The following is a 22315-nucleotide window of genomic DNA, read 5'->3' as shown; positions in this document are numbered from 1 at the left end:
TCTGAGAATTGCTGCCTTTGAGTGTCACAGTGAAAGTTGGTTTAGATTTGGCTGGGTCAGGAGGATTTAAAAAGTCTTACTTTGTGTAAATGAAGTACAGTTTTCACAATGATGGTAGTATTTTTACCAGCTCCTGCTTCCATTCAGAGGGAAAGTAGACTTTGCTGTGTGTGCATCCACACTTAACTAATCAGCCTAGGAATTCTAATGCTCCTAATGAGAAAGCAGACAGAGTTCCACACACTGAAATGTCTTTTTGTTTCCTCCCAGTGTGGAACAAACTGACCACCTACGAGTACATTGTGCAGCAGCGTCCCCGACAAGAGATGAAAGAGGCCAACAAACAGCTGGAGTCTTGTCCTCCCCCAGTGAGGCCCACTCAGGTACTGATTGTGCTGTCAGCCTTTCTTTCAGAAAAACCTTTTATTTGCTGCAGAATGTTTTGGTGCATTTCAGTGGGAAATCCAGATTGGTCCAGTATCTCTGCTCGGGATGTTAGGCGGGTGCTGAAGGCAGGATTTTTGAGGTACTTTGGTGGAGTTGTGTAGGGCTCCAAACAGGAGTAGCAGTTTATAATTGAGGTGCATTGACAGAGCTGTACAAGGTTCCAGGACTGGACTAGCTCAGAGAAAGCGTCATTTTGGGAATACCAAGTAGCAAGTTGTACCAGCTAGGAAAGAAAAGGAGTGTAAATCATGGAGAGCAGCCAGCCATTCCCTTTAGTCTTAAATTTAATCCCAGAGTCAAAGGTGAGTTTCAGGGATCTTATCAAAACCTGTGCACGGGTGTGTTATACTCTGTTACTAAAACATGTCTCCATATTTGACAAGTCCTTTTGGGTTATGTTATAAATTGGGAGGTTCCTCGTCATTTCTGTTGCAGGAAGGCAATTCCTTGTTTCTCTTACCTAGTCCCTTACAGCTAAATTACCTGTTACTAGAACTGGTTTGTTGTTTTGTAAGAAATGAATTATTTGACTTATCTCCATCCTTAATCCATCTGGCGACATGAAAAATAGTACATGGTGTTGTAAATAAAGATGGTATTTTAATGCATTTGAACACGAGGCAGAGATACAATTGTAGCTTCCGGCGCACACTTCCAGACATTTGAATGTTTAACTTAACATTGCATTTGTTGTTATTTATTATTTGGTAGAGTCTCAAGGCCATAACTGAAATGCGAGGCACTGTATAAACAGTGTAATAAGAGACAGATTCTGCCTCAAAGAGCTTAAATAGTCTGAATAGACGAGACAGACAAGGGATGAGTGGAAAGGGATATTAGATAACAAGCAGTGTACTCAGTGTGAAGAATGGCAAATATCAGGTTAGTGCCATGATATCTGGGGGGAAGAGGGTAGCTACCTGAAAGGAATGGGGAGGAGACACTAGGAAATTAAAAAAACCACACCCTGAGCATGCAGTTATGCTGACCTAACCCCTGGTTGTAGACAGCGCTATGTCAACAGGAGGGCTTCTCTTGTCAACGTAACTACCGCCTCCTGGGGAGCCGGAGCACCTATGCCGATGGGAGAAGCCCTCCTGTCAGCGTAGGTGGCATCTTCACTGATGCACTACAGCAGTGCAGCTGTGCTGTTGCAGCTTTTTAAGTGTGACCTGCCATAGCAACACCACCTCCCCGAGCAGCATTGAGCCAGGCTGATGTATTGACGTTGATGCAGCATGAATGTGAACGCTGCGTTACCTGTGTTGATCCTAACATTCCTCCAGCAGCTTTTCCACAATGCCAGACACTGACTACTTTAGGCATAATTGTGAGCTCCAGTGCCCAGGGGTCACAGAGACCAGAAGGCCACCTGCCCCTTTAAAGCCCTGCGAATTTTTGAAGCATCTTATCCTGGTTGCTCAGCTTGGCAAACGCACCTAGCAGCTCTTGTGTGCAGCTGACCATGATGGCTACACACTCCATTCAGGCTCTGCGTTGGAGCAGGCAGGAGGTATTGGATCTCCTGGGTCTGTGGGGAGAAGAGTCTGTGCACTCACAGCTATAGACCAGCCATAGAAACATCAACATCTATGAGCAGATTGCATGAGGGATGCAGGAGATTTGCACAGATTTTTCTTTGCACTGATTTTATTACTGAGCAAAGTTATATTATTTGGAAAATAATTCATCTTTATTAATTCACAACATATGCTGCAGAATGCCTAGCAGTTCTGAAAGCACCTACCTACCTGTTACTGTACAATGTGACACAACTCATAGGGTCAGTGACAAACACAGTGTAATAATCATAAATGTACAGTAAGCACCACCAAATTAATAGACGCATGGACAATGTTATATTCATACACGTGCACCAAGGACCCATCATTCCTAACAGGCCCCAAAACAGCAGGCTTAGATAGAGAACCGTACATCACTGTGGCTCACTATTAAAGTGTTTATTCAAAGCCTTCCTGAGCTGTATAGCTCTGTTGAGCTCTTCTAATAGCCTTTGTGTCTGGCTGTTCAAATTCAGCAGACAGATGCTCCGTCCTGCCCACCCTCCGCCCCAGTGGCAACTTTCTCCCTCCTTTGCCTCACAGATATTATGCAGGACACAGCAGGCATCTATATCCATTGGGATATTTTTGTCACTGAGGTCAGATCTTGTGAGTTAACAATGCCAGAGTCCCTTCAAATGACCAAAGGCACATTCAACTGTCATTCTGCATCTGATGAGCTGGTAGTTAAAGCATTCCTTGATGCTGTCAAGGTGGGTGGTGAGCCGGGGGAGCAAGGGGTAGACTGGGTTGCCCAGGATCACTATTGGTATTTCAACGTTGCCAGTGGCAATCCGTCAGTCAGGAAAGAAAGTCCCTGCTTGCAGCTTTATGAACAGTCCTGTGTTCTTAAAGATGCAAGCATCGTGCATCTTCCCTGACCAGCCCACACTAATATCGGTGAAGCATCCCCGATGATCCACCAATAGTTGCACAACCATAAAAAAGTCGCCCTTTCTGTTGATGTACCCTGTGGCAAGGTGGTCTGATGCCAAAATAGGGATATGTGTGCCATCTATTGCTCCACCACAGTTCAGGGACCTCACTGCTGCAAATCCATCTACTATGTCCTGCACGTTGCTGAGAGTCCCAGTTCTGCATAGTAGGAGGCAATTAATGACCCTGACACTTGCATGATACCAGTGTCTGCAGTGGATTTTCCAACTCCAAAATGATTTCCCAGTGACTGGTAGCAATCTGATGTTGCAAGTTTCCACAGTGCAATCACCACTTGCTTCTCTACTGTCAGGGCAGCTCTCAAATTCTACTATCTCTGTGCTGGAGAGCTGGGGAGAGCTTGGCACACGGATCCAGGAACGTGGCCTTGCACATCCAAAAGTTCTGCTCATCATCCCAAGCCTGCATTACAATGCAACCCCAACAGTCAGTGCTCATTTCTTGGGCCCAGAACCAGCGCTCCACCATCTGCAGCTGCTCCGTGAATGCCACCATCAAGCTTTAATTGAGTCTCGCTATGTCACACCACAGTCTGTCCTCCAAGAAATCATCATGTTCCCCCTCTGCTTTGGTTATTCGTGTGGTTCTGCAAATACCAGAGGATAGTGCATCCTGTGCTTGCAATGCTCCTGACAATAATGCAGAGCTGTACATGCCCCATGCTTCTGTCAGAGATGGTGGGTAGCAAGGAGGACTGTGTAGGTTCATGGAATTTTGAAAACAGGTGTGAAAATTATGGGATATAGATGACTATGGAATGGAGACAGTTGCATGCTGGTAAGTTGACCCCTTGCTCACTGTCACCCCGTGCAGCTCATTTTGGGCCCACAATGCATTGCCAAAACTTCCCTGGATGGTGGTGGGTTGCACGCTGGGATACCTACCCATGGTGCACCACACTGCATTGACACAAGCACTCCTGGTGAGTAAACACAGCACCAGTGCAAGGAGTCAAGTATGTATGTGCACAAGCAATATACTATGTGCGGTGGCTTTATGCCAATGTAACTTGACATGACAAAAGTTTGTAGTGTAGGCATGGCCTTGGCCTTGGGATGTGCAGTGTAGGCTGTGAAAAGAGTACCCTGGCATTATTCATGTACGGTAGGTTCAGGATATCTGGTTAATTTGAAGCACTGCGCAGTCATTGCGGTAATAATTTATGTTGCTGCAGAGATGGAGGCAAAGTTTTCTGATCACTATGTTCTGGGAGGTGGCTTTGGATAATCTAAGGCATAGATTCTTCTGCGCCCCTAGACTGAGGAGACTAAAGAATTGTGTCCCATTATGTGATGCTCTGAGCCAAAGAAGGGATTATGGCTATGTTGTGCAGTATTCCTGATGTAACACAGTGAGAGTTCATCACATTTACTAGCTGTCAAGTCTGCTTCCATTTGTTTTTGCTGGTCAGTCCTTATGCCATACTCTGTTAGGGTGTCATGTGGGCATTATGGTTCTATGTGATTTACAAGACTAAAATGAATGAAGTGGATTTTAGAAGGCTTTTTTTCCTCTAGGAGGGTGTTGCTCAGAAAATTCCTGAGATTTGTACTTTGTTAGCCTTATTGGTGTTGCCAGGCCTGCGTTGCAATTCACTCATGTGTTTGCATTCTGTGGACATGGCAGAGAATGTTTTCCAAGAATGTGTGATGCAACAGATGATCAATGTTCCTCTTGTCTGAATGGGTAGCTTCTTTGTCTGTAGGACAACAGATACTTTGTCTAGTGATGACAGATTATACAGATCAACATGAGAAGAAAACTGAGAGAGCCTTGTCAATGATACATTTCTCATCCAACTCTGTTAAGGGAGAAGATGTCACACTTTGTTACTGAGCAATAATTGTTTGGATAGCAGATCACAGGGTTGAACTCAGCATTGAGAAACCCCTTCTTTGTAAACACTGAGCCCCAATCACTCCCATTAGATGTGCCCTGTAATGGCCACTGTCTTGCTTGGATCTCTCCAACAGCAGCTCTTTTCAGCCACAAGGTGGTTTTCTTTGAAAAGATCTAAATCTTTCCTGTCACATGTCTGCCTTGGTGTGAGATTGTCTCTTACTGTGGCCTCCCTGTTGCCTCATTTGAAATATACCCTGCTCATATAATCTGAACAGCTAGGTAATTGCACACTCTCAAATTGGTTTGTTGACTTCAGAAAGTTCATAGCTTTAAATCTACTAAACCAATTATTTTCAAACTTGTCTTGATATTTAAGAAAACTGGTTCAATAGTTCTAAAGTTATGAACATTTAAAATTTAAGACAAGAGCGTTTTTGAAAATTTGGCAGTTCTGAATGATTCCGTTTTGCTTTCCTTTAATCATGAGGTAAGATGGTACGAGGACTTTAAACATTCAGACCAAGATTTTCGGTGCTTATAGTTTTGGGTGCCCAACTTGAGACTGATTTTCAGAGGCTGGGTGCTCAGAATTTTCTGAAGATCAAGCCCCTTCAAGATTTCCCAAAGTGGGTGTGACAGAATGCACCCCTGTATTCACACCTTACACACTATTATAATAATCTTTGTACAAAGTATGCCTTGTGAGGTATCATTTAAAAACTCATAACTTGCTGGTCAGTATTGTCATGATGAAGTATATGTAGCAAGATTGTATGTGAACTTATAAGATCCCCCTGTATGATGTTATTAGCACATCTTCCAAACCCCACAACTCCCAGGCAGAAGTCGGCAAACAGGTCTCCCTAAACAAAGGAATGTGGGCTTCCCTTAATTTGCATTTAAGCAGTAAACAGAGTCATCCAACAGAAAAGGGAATGGAGGAAACAAAAGGAAACCTGCATATGAGAATAGACAGGTGAAAAAACCCAGCAGGGAACTTCCTTCCACACAGACGCTTTGTCTTCTGGTTCTCAGCTGGAAATGTTTTTCAAGAGCGGGACTGAAACTTATAAAAGGAGAGGCAAACACCCCATGACAGCTCTCCTCTCCCTCCCTGTCCATTTCACTCTTTGCACCTGAGAAGACAAAAGAGGCAGCGGTTGAACTTGGGGGGAGGGATCCTACCTAGAGGTTTGGTCAGTAATGCTGTTGGAAGTATGTGGTGAGAAACTTTGCTTTAAATCTAATGTAGTTTGTTAAGTTGGGGAGTAGAAAGCATTTTATCTTTTAGTTTTTTTGTAACCAGTTCTGACTCTTTTGCCTCATTGCTTGTATTCACATAAAATCTCTCTCTCTTTATAGTTAATAAACTTGCTTTATTGTTTTACCTAATCCAGTGTATTTAAATTAAAGTCTCTGGGTATCTCTATTTAAGGTAATAAGCTGGTGTATATTATTGCTGTAAAGAAATAATAGACTTAATATATTTGGACTGTCCAGGAGAGGGCTGCGCAGTACAAGACATTAATTTTGGGGGGGAAATCCAGGTCTGGCAGTGTGTTGGAGTTGCCCTGAAGAAGTAACCAAGGCTGGTGAGAGCCAGCATGTAGCATGGCTGGCAGGTTGCAGTTTCACACAGACACTCAGGGTGTGACTTGCATGTTGGAAGGCTGTGAGCGGCAAAGCATTGTAAGGCACCCAAGGTTGCAGGGCGGGGATGACACAGCCCCTGATTGGTCTGAATTGCACTGTGGTATGTCACAGTGAGCACCCAAAGTCACTATCACTTTTAACAATCTTGCTTTCATAACTTTAAATCGATCTTAGTGATTTTCATTAAGCTTGTCTTTAAAGTCTCCATGAAACGTAGAAGCTAAATCAGGTTTGGAGAAGACTGGTTTGGAAGTTGTTCAGGTTTCAAATCAGTTGGGAAAAGTGTACTGAACTGAGATGTCTCAGCCCAGGCTCTCCTGAACCAAGCCTGTCTTCTCTGATGGCTGCCTATCAATCTCAATGCTTTTGTATTCTGGCCATCTCCATTGCATGGTCAGGTTTATTTACTTCTTTATAGGGGTGATGGGTAGGTTGGGGGGCCTTCCCCTCAATCCAGTAATTGGGATTTAAAAGATTTATTAACTCAGCCCTCTTGTATATTGACATCATAATGTCATCTGTAAATTCCAGATCATATGTTATCTTGGATACATGTATGTCTAGAAAACCATTTGTCCAAAGGAGTAGACTTAACCTTCACTCTTGGAGTTCCTGGCCTTTGCACACTTCCCTTTGAAACCTCAGTGTTGAATTCACAGGAATTTTTGCATTTAATAGTCTAATCACTCTTTTTCTTTAATCCAGCTGTTTGGGTCTGGTGCATATTTTTCCGAGGGACTGTTTTTAAGTCCCAAAGAAGCTGAGGTTTGTGTTCGTTTCTCCATTCTGAGTGGGCTGTAGATCTAGCCTCCGTTGTTTGGTCCCATCAGTATTTCACAGAGCGGGGCCTCAACCTTCTTTTTTTCATCTCACTAAACAATAGCCTCCACTAATGTGTCTTGCTGGTGGGCTGGCCGAGCAGAAAGCCTCCCTTCCGACTTGTGATTAAGGGGAAAACCTGCTTCTTAACCCTGCTGATGTGAGTCCTTCATTCAGGCGCCCAAATAGTTTTGTTAATGTTTATTCTTGTTCTTTTCAGGAGGTGGGTTTTTATGCAGGAAATCTTGGCTACACCAACCCGGAGATACAGGTGGAAGACTCGTCAACAGTAGCATCAGGCAGAGAGTGAGTACAACTAACGCTAGCAGAGGTTTCCTGGAGTGGTGTGTGCTGTGTATGAAATTGACACCAAAGTCACCTCCTGTGACCCCAGTGGGGGTAAAAGTGCATTTGTGTGTTTGAGCATGCTGTGCTTTAACCTCGGTGCCTAAGAGTGTATAAACACCTCCAGAGGTTCTTTAACCTACAAGGAAAACATCTTTTCCAGAACTCTCTAGCGGGACTGTCTTACATTAAAATTACTTATGGGATCTTTGCAGTTGAAAATTCTGCTTGTGGTCTTGAAAGATTCTGTGCAGTACGACTGAAAACCAGAATACTAAGCTTTGTCCTCCACTAGAGGTGTGCACCTGCCTTTGGAGTACATGGGAGCTCCACAGGCATGTCTGAGAACATGAATGGGATTGGAGAGCTTTCAGATAGAAGCAGGAAGCAACTGGGTATCTGAGACTGCCTTACCATGAAAAGGGCTCTGCTGTTCTGAGACTTTGCCACTCCATTCTCATTAGATTTTTACCTGTCCTTGGGCACCATTTCATGAAACCCGTTCAGTGCAGCATGTTGACAGAAAACTACCCTGGTTAAGAAGCGGTGAACTTTACTGCCTGGCTGGTTAATATAAACGCATGAGGAAAATACTCTTTACTTCTGCCCTAGGGGTCAACTGACAGAGACGACTTCTTATCCAAGTAGCTTTTATTGAAACTGTAGAGGATTTTATCATAGAGTCATAGAAGATTAGGGTTGGAAGAGACCTCAGGAGGTCATCTAGTCCAACCCCCTGCTCAAAGAAGGACCAACACCAACTAAATCATCCCAGCCAGGGCTTTGTCAAGCCGGGCCTTAAAAATCTCCATGGATGGAGATTCTACCACCTCCCTAGGTAACCTGTTCCAGTGTTTCACCACCCTCCTAGTGAAATAGTGTTTCCTAATATCCAACCTAGACCTCCCCCACTGCAACTTGAGACCATTGCTCCTTGTTCTGTCATCTGCCACCCCTGAGAACAGCCGAGCTCCATCCTCGTTGGAACCCCCCTTCAGGTAGTTGAAGGCTGCTATCAAATCCCCCCTCACTCTTCTCTTCTGCAGACTAAACAAGCCCAGTTCCCTCAGCCTCTCCTCGTAAGTCATGTGCCCCAGCCCCTTGATCATTTTCTTTGCCCACTGCTGGTCTCTCTCCAATTTGTCCACATCCTTTCTGTAGTGGGGGGCCCAAAACTGGACGCAGTACTCCAGATGTGGCCTCACCAGTGCCGAATAGAGGGGAATAATTACTTCCCTCGATCTGCTGGCAATGCTCCTAGTAATGCAGCCCAATATGCTATTAGCCTTCTTGGCAATGAAGGCACACTGCTGACTCATATTCAGCTTCTCATCCACTGTCACCCCTAGGTCCTTTTCTGCAGAACTGCTGCCGAGCCATTCGGTCCCTAGTCTGTAGCGGTGCATGGGATTCTTCCGTCCTAAGTGCAGGACTCTGCACTTGTCCTTGTTGAACCTCATCAGATTTCTTTTGGCCCAATCCTCCAATTTGTCTAGGTCACTCTGGACCCTATCCCTACCCTCCAGTGTATCTACCTCTCTCCCCAGCCTAGTGTCATCTGCGAACTTGCTGAGGGTGCAATCCATCCCATCATCCAGATCATTAATAAAGATGTTGAACAAAACTGGCCGCACAACCAAACCCTGGGGCACTCCGCTTGATACCAGCTGCCAACTAGACATCAAGCCATTGATCACTACCCGTTGAGCCTGACAATCTAGCCAGCTTTCTATCCACCTTATACTCCATTCATCCTATCCATGCTTTTTTAACTTGCTGGCAAGAATTCTGTGGGAGACCATATCAAAAGCTTTGCTAAAGTCAAGATATATCACGTCCACTGCTTTCCCCATATCCACAGTGCCAGTTATCTCATCATAGAAGGCAATCAGGTTGGTCAGGCATGACTTCCCCTTGGTGAATCCATGTTGACTGTTCCTGCTTACCTTCCTCACCTCCAAGTGCTTCAAAATGCTTTCCTTGAGGACCTGCTTCATGATTTTTCCAGGGTCTGAGGTGAGGCTGACCAGTCTGTAGTTCCCCGGGTTCTTCTTCTTCCCTTTTTTAAAGATGGGCACTATAATTGCCTTTTTCCAGTCGTCCGGGACCTCCCCTGATCGGCACGAGTTTTCAAAGATAATAGCCAATGGCTCTGCTATCACATCAGCCAATTCCGTCAGCACCTCAGATGCATTAGATCTGGACCCATGGACTTGTGAATGTCCAGCTTTTCTAGATAGTCCTTAACCTGTTCTTTCACCACTGAGGGCTGCTCACCTCTTCCCCATACTGTGTTGCCCAGGACAGCAGTGTGGGAGCTGACCATGTCTGTGAAGACCAAGGCAAAAAAAGCATTGAGTACTTCAGCTTTTTCCACATCATCTGTCATTAGGTTGCCTCCCCCATTCATGAAGGGTCCCACACTTTCCCTGACCTTTTTCTTGTTGCTAACATACCTGTAGAACCCCTTCTTGGTACCCTTCACATCCCTTGCTAGCTGCAACTCCAGTTGTGTTTTGGCCTTCCTGAATACACCCCTGATTACACTCCTGATTATCTTTCCATCATGCACTGTGATGAGGTTGCACCTCCCTCCATGCCTTCCAACTGTTCTCTCTGAACGATGGGAATGCCATCCAACATCTGCCTCCGGAAGAGACAGGCATGACCTAGCAGTCTGAGCTTGGACCTGGGAGCCAGGAACTCCTGCATTCTAATCTTGGCTCTGATGCTGATTCACTCTGTGGCCTTGGACAAGTGACGTAACCTTTCTACATCAGTCTCCATACCTGTAAATTGGTGATAACAGTCACCTAGCTCACAGGGGTGCCATGACGATTAATGAGTTAGTGTTTGTGTAGTGCTTTGAAGGTAGAAGAGTGCTAGGTACTTCTATTCCATACGGAGGGTTGAACCCTGATTTCTATAACTGAGGTGCTTTTGGTTCTCTGTGCCTAACAAGATTCCCCACAGCTCGTGCAGGTATCTCAGGATCAGTACCTGTTTAATAAGACAGACTTTAATTCAAGCCTGAATGTGTTTACCTAGGGAAGGGGTTTGTGTGGGTGAGGGAGCAGCAAGAGCATGTTGTTAATGTAAGTGGCAGGAGGTGTGTGTGTCTAGGAAACCTGCTTCATTATGCTCTCCTTCCAACATCTCTTCACCCAGGACTACAGCATCAGGCCAGGCCATCCAGGGAAGGGATAGAGAGGAGAGGAGAGGAGAAAAAAGACAGAGAGGAATGTATGCCACTGACTTTTATGAAGTTAGGACAGTAGGAAAAGCCAGAATTGGACAACTGGATACACTCGGTCCCAGGTATAACCCTCCTCTGAAACACAAGCAACAGCATCAACCAACTGTTCCTCTGCCGGAGGGATATGCCCCTGGCATCTGCTCCCTTAGGGCAGCAGTAGGGATACGAGAGAGAGTTCCCACTTGCCCTGCACTTCTGGGACTCTCCTTCTCTCTGATTGGGAACCCTGTAACTTACAACATAAAGAACTCTCTGTAGAGGTGGTTCTTCTCCCCAGTCCTACTTCATTTTGAGATCCTCTACTCTCACCTAACACACCGTTGGGGCCCTGGTTGGGATGTGTTCAAAACCCGGCCCCTTGTTTTCTTCCTCTGTCATGCTGGACACAAAACTCACAGGCCCTCATGACTGTGCAGTGTGAGACTCTTTAAATACTTAACACACTCTTTCCTCTCTCCTTCCCACATACGCACACCACTAGCCCCTGGGTATCAGAAACCACACACCAAACCATACAGTGTTATTTCCTTTACCATACCCAAAAGTCCATCCTCTCTTTTTCAGACCAACTGCTAAATTCCTGGGGCCAGGTTTGGTTAACTCTCACCTTGAGTACTGCAACCTTCTCTTCTCTGGTCTCCCTGCCTGTCACCTTGCCGCTGTCCAGTCCATCCAAAAAGGATCTTCCTTGCATGACACTCAGATCATGTCACTCCACTATTCCACTCCCTTCAATGCTGCCTTCTCACTGTCCACATTATATTCAAACTTCTGATCCTTCAAAGTTCTGCCTAGATTCATAGACTCCAAGGCCAGCACGGACCACTGTGATCATCTACTGTGACCTGCATAATACAGACATCCCCAGCTCCTGGTGTGGTCTTTTGGGGGGGCACTGCTGCTCCTGACTGTCCCTCTTTAGTCTGACCTCAGTCAGGGTAGTTCTTGGACCCTCAACTCTAAGTCTAGCAGTCTGCTTCAGTATCTCAGCTCTGTTCATGTGGGCAGCCAGGGCAGGCCTGTCCCAGGCCTTTCAGCCTCCCTTTCCTTCTCCAGACTCTCCCTTTTATAGCAGGCCTTGTTTCTTCTATTGCAGGGGTGGCCAACCTGGGGCTCCGGAGCCACATGTGTCTCGTCAGAAGTTAATCTGCGGCTCCTTGTACAGGCACCAACTCCAGGGCTGGAGCTACAGGCGCCAACTTCCCAATGTGCCGGGGGGTGCTCACTGCTCAACCCCTGGCTCTGCCACAGGCTCTGCCCCCACTGCACCCCTTCCTGCCCCCTCCCCTGAGCCTGCAGTGCTGTTGCTCCTCCCCAGCATAGACAAGCCCTTAGGTTAGTTTTATGGTAGAGTATAGATAATTTAGTTTTCCTGGTGTTTCAATCACAATGCAGAGTTCTCCGGGATTTAAGCTGTGTTCAACTTGCAGGGCAGTAATGCCAGCAAATGATAAATAGTCTGTCTCTTTTGTTTGGAAGACGGCATGTGAGGGACAGGTGCCCTATTTGCACCCCATTCCTTTCAAGAACTACAGAATCTGGAGATCTTCAAGAAGACAACACATCCCTCCGCAGACCTTAATGGCCTTGCTCATGAGAAGGCTGAAAGCTCATCTACCAAAGTTTTCTTCCAGCTGCCTTGGTCCCTCAGGTGAAACCTGGGGAAAAGAGGCGTTCTTCTTCCTCCTCTGTGGCTTCATCAAAGCCAAAGAAGTCCAGTTTTCTGTTGGAGGCTGAGGCCAGATTGAAAAAGTCTTCATCCACAACTCCCAGGAGTGATGAGTCAAGTAAAAGATACAAGTCCTCCAGTACTGTGCTGAAGTCAGAACACAGGTAACAGTCCTCCTCTCTGATATCAACCGGCAGAGGGAACACTGTCACCTCTAGCACAGGGCCATCAAGACAGATGCCTTCAGCATTCAAGATCATTCCAACTCTGGTACCATCTTCATGTACTCTCTGTACGCAAGTCCATTCGGCTACTTTTATACCCATACCACTGGGACCAGTACTTCCTGCCCTACCTACTGAGGCTATGCCTCCTATTTTGGTCCTCTGGATGCCAAAAGCTTTTTTGGCTGCAAAAGACTTGTTATGTCTATTGGTACTGCATTTACCGATATTACATCATCCAGTACTGACCTGTGGCAGGGCATTAATAATGTTGGTACCAGTGGCGGTACAATCAGCATTTCACCCTAGTCTGCAGTCATCGTTGTCAGCTACTTCAACAGTTCCATCAGGATTGCCATCGATGCAGACATTGGTACCACCAATGTAGGGACATGCATAGCCAGTACTGAGATCATCTTTAACTTCAAATGGAGCTGCTCCACCTTTTGCTGAGGAGATCTGCATTACTTCCTTGGAGTTGGATGGTAGCAGATCCTTCTGTTCACCTTCCTTTGAAATACAATGTTGACATGCTGTGAGGACCTGTGGTCTTACACAAGAGCATTACTTGTCCAGATATTCTTCCGTGGTGCCCTCCCATTGCTCACCTAAGGCAGGAAAAAGTGATGGGGCCATGGCCCCCTGGTGGCCCCCCTGTTCTGGGAAGGGGGCAGAGAGGAGTGAGCAGTGGGCGGGGCCTTGGGGGAGGGAACGGAGAGGAGCGAGCAGTAGGTAGGGGGCATTGGGAGAAGAGGCAGAGAGGAGCGAGTGGCAGGTGGGAGGGCCTTGGAGGAGGAGGGAGGGACCTCGAGGGAGAGGGCGGAGTGGAGTGAGCAGTGGGCGGACAGGGCCTTAGGGGAGGATGCATAAGAACATAAGAATGGCCATACTGGGTCAGACTAAAGGTCCGTCTAGCCCAGTAACCTGTCTTCTGACAGTGGTCAATGCCAGGTGCCCCTGGGGGAATGAACAGAACAGGTAATCACCCAGTGATCCATCCCAAGTCACCCATTCCCAGCTTCTGGCAAACAGAGGCTAGGGACACCATCTCTGCCCATCCTGGCTAATAGCCATTGATGGACCTGTCCTCCATGAACTTAACTAGTTCCTTTTTGAACCATGGTATAGTCTTGGCCTTCACAACGTTCTCTGGCAAAGAGTTCCACAGGTTGACTGTGTGTTGTGTGAAGAAATATTTTCTTTTGTTTGTTTTAAAACCTTCATTGGGTGACCCCTAGTTCTTGTGTTATGAGAAGGAGTAAATAACACTTCCCTATTCACTTTCTCCACACCAGTCATGATTTTATAGACATCCATCATATCCCCCCTTCGTCGTCTCTTTTTCAAGCTGAAAAGTCCCAGCCTTATTAATCTCTCCTCATATGGAAACCATTCCATACCCCTCATCATTTTTGTTGCCCTTTTCTGTACCCTCCTAGTTTTCAGTACCATGTGCATGTTGAACAGGAGGGGAAACAAGATGGAACCCTAGGGAGTTCCAAACAACAGTGCCCTTGGGTGTGGGGGGAAACAATTGCCCCACAGCACTCTCTTGGAACACCCTGCAAGGAAGGATCCCAGCCAAGCTGTTTCGAGGCACGTGGGCATCAAAAAGTTAACTGTTCCTTAAGAAAGCTGCAATATCTTGTGTATTCTTCATGTGTTTTAGCCTTTCAAAGTTTGGTGTCCACAATGGTGGAGCAGACCCCGAGCTCAACTCTTCTCCTGAGCTTCCAGCTCTTCAGTCCATAGTCCACACCCAGGTAAGTGGGAGCCTTGCTCTAGCTTGTACAGTGTCAGCATGTCTCTCACAGACACAGACACAGACACATACAGCGCACCCGACTGTCACTTCATTCAGACACATGCCTGCTCCTCTTGTGCTCACACATGTCTGCACCACTGTAGCTGTAGTGTAGATACTTACTACAGAAGCAGCGAGCGTTCTCACCTGTGGAGCAGCGTAGCTAGGTCGACCTAACTTCCTAGTGTAGACCAGCCCACAGAGACACATGGTCCCATCCCCTCACTTCACACACGGGGATACGCTCTCCTGTCCCCTCACTTCATGCATGCAAACCCCCACATATCCCTGTCTTCTCTTTTCTTTCACAAAGAACACACCCTGCCCACAGTAACCCAACCCGTACACCCCACTGTCACCTCACAAACGTAGCCCGCTGGCAGTGCATGCAGCATGTGCACTCTCCCACTGTTTCCTCTTCCACCCAACTCAGTACAATGCAGAACACTTTATTTCCAGAGTGAAAAAGGCAGGAACCTTGGGTTCCCTTGGAACCTCTGCCCAGGGAAGGACTGTGTGTTTGGGGCTTCCCAGTGTGCTTAGAATTAGTCACCTGTGCCACTATGCCACTGCTTTTCATTCCTGATCGGGTGGCAAGTTGCTATGTAGTGTGATGCTCCCTCCTTTCTCAGGGCTTATGCTCGATTGTTTCTCATTGCTTTTAACAGAAGGCCTTACTAGGCGGTTGCATACTTCGTAGCTTGTGTAGGCCAAACTCAGTGCACTCAGTAGGGGCTCCTTGCATCACTCCCTCCACCCCCTCAATCCCTTCCCTCCCAAACTCTAGAATGAAATCATTTATCAAGCTGATTTAAAAAATGAAGGAAGTTAAACAAAGACAGGAGTTATAAAAGCTGTCAGTGCAGCATCTTTGAACGAATGAGTGGATCTCCCTTCGTCTGAGCTCCTTGTTTTCATAGCAGCAGAAGAAGAGGAAGAAGAAAAAGGTGCATAAGGTTCCATCCTCAGACATGGATGAAAAATCCAAGACAAGCAGTCAGCCCAGGCGCCCTCTCCCAGCTACCCAAACAGGTGAGTGTGCTTCAGTAAGCCCCTCTGTTCCAGCTGCGTTTCCATGAGCCAGGCAGGCGAATGTGCCATAGAGAGCCCCTCTCCCAGCACCCTAACCAGGTCAGTGAGCCACAGGGAGCGCCTCTGTTTGAGCCCCACAATCAGGAGAAATGTAAGGGAATTAGCAGGGAAACGTTAGAAAAACAGAAGAGAGAGGAAAACCAAAGCGAAGAATGCAAATCCCTGGGGGGTTAATACCAAATACTATAGGCCAGCTAGTTCCAAACTGAGCTCTCTGGAGAGCTGGCTTGTCACGTGATGCCAGTTCGCACTTGTTTGTAGCTCCTTCCTCAGATATCAAGGCTTGTCAGGAACTACAGCTTCAAAAGAGGAAGGGGAAAACGAGAGGCAGCCCAGGGGCTGGAGCTGCCAGTGAGAGAGGAATGTTTAGGGGGAAGGGAATGAGGCAGCAAAGGAGTATGTGCAAGTAGGGGAAGCAAAGGACTGAGTGGCAGGGAAGTACCTGCAGGGGAGGAGACCAGCTAACAAAGAAAGGAGTGTGTGCAGGGGGAGCAAGGGAAGAGGGAGGAAAATAATAGGTGGCAGGGGGAGATGCAGTGAAGAGCCAAAGCAGAGTGTGTGATGAACTTTGGAAAGGACCAACCACTTTTCACGCTAAAGACAGTTATACTGATTGCTTCCTGGAGCAGCATTGCCTCTGCTGTGCCCCTTCCCACATGGCTGCCCTCAAAAGGACAGAACGAGGAGAAGATACTTCCAGACTGAGAACAGCAGCGAGGACCAGAGGACTCACCATCCCACGCTCCTGGACCTTCTCTAATATGGGGGTGGGAGCATCCATTGAGCTTTACCATCCAGCCTGGGATGGAGGGTGATGTGCTGGGACTTCTGAACTATTCTCCTCCTGTGGGCTTAGGCATGGCTGACTGGAGAAATGCAGACCTTGGGCATCCAGCAGCAGAAAGGATGACTTCACTGTTTGTTGAGCCAGGAGGAGACTCCAAATAATATCAGTAACAAATAGGACCCCCACCGCTCCCCGCTCTGTCACTTGACAGGTGGGTGAACTTCTGAAGTGAAGCTGAGGAGCTGCTGCTGTTTCAGACACTACCCATCCTCCTCTCAAACCTGGGGGGTAGAATCGTTTCAGCTTCTAAGTCACTTCTCACATACAGCTCTTCTTGCTTAGGGGGAATGGTTTTTTTGCAGGTGCATTTATCAGAAAATACCAGGCAGGATTTAGCTGCCATTGCCTTTTCAGGACTCTCATTGCACTTCACAGCTATGGAGTCAGGCAGAGCTGAGGTGCTACAGTGGGTTCCAACCAGCTCTGCACTGCAGAGCTCCGTGGTGCAGGATTTGACCCACCAGGAAAATGAGGCTTCCCCAGAAGGTGAGGGCAAGTCCTTTGAAATGCACTCATGAAATTTGGGACTTTGACTTCACTTTATCGTTAGGTGCCATGGTATGCACATGTGATTTCATATGTCAGGATACATGTGGGAATGTAACTGTAGGGTCAGGGGGCTTGTGGGATTTGTATGTGGAAAAGAAGATAAAGGGGATATGGGAACCCAGCTTTGGGGAGAACATAGCCTGCCTTAGAAGGGGAAATCAATTGGTCATGTGGTGTTTGGAATACTGTAAAATGTTTAGTGCATGTGTTACTCCATTACTGAGAATTGACTTGTGGGCAATTTTTACATCTGGTTTTGCATGAGCATGTATGGTCTTCTTCAATGTTGGTGGATCAGTCCCTTTTTTATCTTAATTGCCCCTGGGACTGGGACATGTGTCTGGGGATGAGGGAAACCACAGTCTCTTCTGATGCTTCCATTTTTCCTTTCTTTCCACCTTCAGAATTTTCAGCCATCTCATCATCCTCCCACAGCCTTCATCTCCCTATGCCAGCTTTCCCTCAAAGAGCTGCCATGCCTGCAAGCAGCATTGGCCATGTCCAGGCAGCTGGACCTCCTGTTGAATACCACTCAGAGTCTGCAGAGTCCATGGATGAGATCCCTGTGGCTCAAACCCGCCTGGGGAGCGCTGCCCCTATGAGGGCTTCCAACAAAAGCCTTAACAACTTTCACCATCATTCCTTGTCCACAGCACATGCCAGAGGTGATGGGGAGAAGAATCTATATCCTGGGCACCTGGTAAAAAGGAAAAGCTGCCAGAGAGCCAGTGATGGGGAACAAGCGCTGGAACTGCTCTCTAGGATACCTGCTGTGTTTGTGAGCGAGAGCAGTGGTGAGCCTCCAGTCCAACCTGGTGAGATAGCATCCAAGCCCCATCACAGGAAGTGCACTAGCAAACAGCATGTGGATGAGCAGAACCCACCCTTGTGGGACATGAGGACAAACACAAGACCAGCTTAGGCATACTCCTTCCAAAGCTTACTTTCCAGGATTTTGTCTTCAAGGGAAGGGAAAGGAGGTTGCTCACTCCACAAACATGTTGGTGTCCAAAGATGTTGATTCCAGTGACGCATCTTATTCCATGGAGTCAGCTGAGTTCAGATTCTTTGATGGAAAGATTCTTCTTTCCAGCAGACCAAGCTGCAGAGCAGAAGGAAACCTGTTATGCCACCTTCCTGACTGCTGCCTGCTTCAAGATCATCAGCATGTGCATCAGAGCAGGGTGAGATGTTAGCAACTCAGCTTCCTTCCCATTACCCTGGGGAAGCAGTGGGTGTCCTTGGGGCATAGACTGTAATATGGGGACTTCAGGTGTTCCCCAGTGTCCTGGAGAGCCCACACTCAAACTGTGGTCACCACCAGACTGCAAAGAGACATTTATTGCTGCCCCACCAGAGGCAAGAGCTACCATGGTGTCAGACCAGAGAATTCTGCTTACCTTGGCACATTACAATGGGGTACTATGGAAATCTGCTTCCCCTAGGCAGCGGGACACTACCTCTCCAACTGAAACTTGTGCTGACTCCACCAACATCCTGGCCTTCTGGAAAGTTGTTCGCCATTAATGTTGTTACATGGTTTATGTGTGAAAGAGGGGTGCATTGAGCCCAGATATCTGAGGATTGCTTTCTCACCATCTCTATGCATTGGCTTACCTTGTGAAGAACGTGGATTGGGATGGTTTGACCCCTCAGAGGGTTGAGTGACCCATATGTGCTAGCCACCGAAATTAACATGCTTAAATCTCCCAAGAGGTAGTTCCTATGGTCTCAGTCCAGAAAGCAGCTTCCCTCTTCTATACTGCCCAATAGTAACATGGGTCTTTGAGCGTGATGGGCAGCACATGTGTGCGTGCGTGAGCAATACCTGTAGGGCACTCAGCCTGGTAGCAGGGATAGAGCCATCATACCACTGGTGTATCACTGCTAGGTAATGCCCCTGTAGCGTTGTTTCCACTTCTCTCATCTGTCATTGTCTATATCTATCATCTAGGTGAAATTCACCTTGTGTAAACTTGGCTTGAAATGATCAGAAGGCTGATTACTCCCATTGGCCTGGAAAGGGCTGGAAAATTATCTCGAACAGTAGCCACTGAATCACAACTTATTCCTTTATGTTCCCTCCTCATGCAACAATATTCTGAGTCTTGTTGTGTGGAGCTCCATAATTAGCTCTGTCCACAATAAAATTTTCTATGACCTTTGCTAATCATTTTCCATTCTTCATTGCAATAGTTGTTTGTTCCCTTGTCCTTGGCCATTTGGTGGTGCCCAGGGTATTAAGAGGTGTAGGGGCAGCTTCACCTATCTCAGCTGTCCCAGCTAGTCCTCCTATGGCTAACCTGTCCCACTGTGAGAATGGGACCCTATGCACAGCACCTCACTGGCCATCAGAAAACACTGCTTTTTCCTGGATGTAGAGAAGCAGCTCCCTTATCAAGTGCATCATGTGACAGTGGCTGAGTCACTTTGCTGCGGCTGGAGTTGAATGAGGAAAGAGGCGGGAGGAGAGCAGCAGGGGTCCAAGTGTCCACTTTATCCCACAGCTGTGGTACGGGGGCTGTGGGAATTGGCCTTCCGCACAGGAAAGCTGTTGCTTCTTTTAGTGGACAATTAGGGCTGGAATTCCTGGCACTTAGATACAACCATAGCGAGTGCTGTAGAGTAGACAGTGAATTGTGCCTGGATACCATAATGATGGGCATGTTCTAAATGCATCAGATGGATAGAAATGAGGCAGGCGTCTCAGACAGCCAGGCCCTTTCAGGCAAGTTTCCTCACATGCCAACCTCCCGCTGTGAGCTCAGCACTCACGTAGTGAGTGCAAAGGCTCTTACCTGCACTCAGCACTTGGTTTCTCTTCCCTGCCCAGACTGTGTTCAGCTGCCAGAGGAATTCACCAGCTGTCCTGCTAATGTTAGGGTGGAGAGGCAGATGCTTCAGGGTGGGGACTTTGCTTTGCAGTTTGAATCAGCGCATTCTTTTTCAAGGGATTGCACGTGGTCGTTCCACTTCAGACATGCATGTGCCCTGTGCACCAGAGTCGTCCATTTTCCCCTTGGCGTTACCCACTGGAGCAGCGCGTGTGGCCTTTGCCGCCTCGTGCTGCTGTGCAACAGTGTAAGGGCGGAGCCGCCCCGTACCTCTCCTTCACACCTGTGATCAGCAGTCAGAGTGCATCGGCTTGCTACTGCGCATGGTCTCCCGCTCCGGGGGGTTTCTCTCCCTTCTGTAAATAGTTATTTAGCAGTACTCAGTGTAAGTTAGTGTTGGTTTTCCATGGTTATTTTCTATGGCAAGTGTGGGTGTTGAATCCTTACTATACAAAGGGTATGCCTTCAGAGGACTGGAGGGGTTAACATCAACAGGTCTGGTACATGTAATTCTGTGAAAGCTTTGGTTGTAACTCTTCTGAACTCAGGTAACACATCATGTTGGGGAATGTAAATATCACCACCGCTTAGAATGTAAAGCTCTGTTATATTGCTCCACAACCCCTGTGGGCTAGTTGTCGTGTGAAATGAAGACTTAGGCCTGGTCTACAATTGGAAATTAGGTCAGAATGGCTACATCACCCCAAAGCTGGTGGGTCACAGTAATGTTCCTAATGCATAGGCACCCCTGCAACTGCTGCTAATTGGGCCCCTTATTAGCAGTCTCAGAAGTGGGGGGCGGGGGTGTGTGTGAACAGGAAGAGAGCTTCCAGTGCTCTTGTCTTTGTCCTCATTCTGTGAGAATTAAGATTACAGTTTCCAGGGCATCTTTCTCCAGCACTGAATAAAGCAGAGTAGCATTCAGCAGTTCGAGGGACTTTATTCTGAGATCAGAAAGTGAACCTGTCCCTTGAACAAACTCATGACTTGTGAGAAGCAATGCCCTTAATTGGCCATTTCCGCCAAGGGAAATTCAGCCTATTACCAGGAAAGACCAATTTGTTTGCAGAGTGCTGACAGATAACTGGAATCCACCTTAGTGCTGGTTTAAACATCATGGTACTTGGTCACCTGCCATCTGCTCTGTCAGTCCAAACCTTCCAGCTTGGTCTCTTCTGTGCAGTCTGTCTACTCTGCACCAAATGGGGGCATGACCCCCTTCCTGGCAGCATCTCAGGGCATGGCATGGCTATTTGGCTTTGGCAGAAAAATCCTACCTTTGGAGGGTATCAGTCAGTTTCCTGTTCATTTGAGAACTTTTCTCAGTTAAACCCCTTGGTGCCCTGTGCTCCTGGGAGCTGCCTCTGCCCTGTCTCTGTGTGAGCTGGGTCCTGACAGAGCAGCATTAGGGGGTCAGTGTGCATGGAGGCTCCCCTTCACCCTCTGGGGAAAGCAGAGGAGGGAGAGGAGCCCCAGCGCTGCTGGCTGCACAGGATTGTGAAATTCTCTGGAGGGTGTAGCCAGCTGTCCTCTCTCCTTCCTGGCTTGGGCCAAAGACAAGAGCCCTCATTCTCTGTTATCAGTTCAAGGGCAACTTATCAAGCTGTGGGCACAGGGGGTCTTTTGTTTTACAGTACCCTCTTTCCTCCTCCCCCCTGCTCTAGACGAAGCTCCAGGACCAAGCTCTGGATGTTGGTCATACACCGTGGAGCTACATTACCGTCTCCTGGTGATGGTGTTGCCAGAATTAATGTACACATATTGCACAAGCCCCCCAAATACTTCACTATGTTTTGTAGCAAGTCACATTACAGAAGCCCTGTCCCCATGGTGACAACCTCCTACCCCAGACTGTAGAGCCAGCAGTGACTGATTCCTGTCCTCCCTTAGCACAGCAGAACAGGCCTGCCAAACCTGCAGTGCACACTCCAAGGGGGGGCAGAGTAGGGTAGGGCAGAGCACAAGATGAAGCATATAAGGGAGGCCATTTGGGGTTTGGCCTCTCCTTGCAATTCCCCAGGACCCCAAAGCTATGCCATAAAGCTAATCAAATATTGCCCAGAATGCACTGAGCTGGGACTGAGGGAGATTATAATGGCAGTGTAGATAGCACCTCTACTAATAGGTGGTGCTGTATCTTTATCTAAGTTGTCTTGTTTTCATAGTATGTTGGGTTTTTTTGGCGGAGAGGTTTGGGAGGGGCCGATGATAAGTCCTGCCTCTGTGTGCCTGAGTTGTTACGTGCAATATTGCAATAAATCCTTTGATTTCTATAAGCGAGTATTCAAACTAGAGCTGAGCAAATTATTGACTTTCTGTTTTGGTGGCTGAAAAGAAAAAAAATCAGACACAAAACAAAACTGATATTTTTTTCCTTTGCTTGCCAAAATGAAAATTAAAGAAAAAAATTATTTG

The 22315-nt window shown here is 47.2% G+C and overlaps 1 protein-coding gene across 5 annotated transcripts in view; it reads left to right on the top strand.

Moving 5' to 3' along the window:
- Nucleotides 1-19236, top strand: part of ZDHHC1 (zDHHC palmitoyltransferase 1) — a 63673-nt gene extending 44437 nt beyond the window's left edge. For 2 of the 5 annotated variants that reach the window (XM_073307320.2, XM_073307316.2), the window contains 6 exons: nucleotides 271-383; nucleotides 7501-7586; nucleotides 14444-14537; nucleotides 15499-15610; nucleotides 16872-17003; nucleotides 17471-19236. In XM_073307320.2, coding sequence (XP_073163421.2) covers nucleotides 271-383; nucleotides 7501-7586; nucleotides 14444-14537; nucleotides 15499-15610; nucleotides 16872-17003; nucleotides 17471-17988 — 1055 coding nt within the window. In that variant the 3' untranslated portion in view covers nucleotides 17989-19236. The remainder of the gene's footprint in view (nucleotides 1-270; nucleotides 384-7500; nucleotides 7587-14443; nucleotides 14538-15498; nucleotides 15611-16871; nucleotides 17004-17470) is intronic. The other 3 variants (XM_073307317.2, XM_073307318.2, XM_073307319.2) reach the window with 3 other exon arrangements.
- The last annotated feature ends 3079 nt before the right edge of the window (nucleotides 19237-22315 follow it).

This window comes from Lepidochelys kempii, chromosome 12 (assembly GCF_965140285.1).
Source record: "Lepidochelys kempii isolate rLepKem1 chromosome 12, rLepKem1.hap1, whole genome shotgun sequence".
Classification (NCBI taxonomy): domain Eukaryota; kingdom Metazoa; phylum Chordata; order Testudines; family Cheloniidae; genus Lepidochelys; species Lepidochelys kempii.
This window is presented reverse-complemented; position numbering and strand designations above follow the sequence as displayed.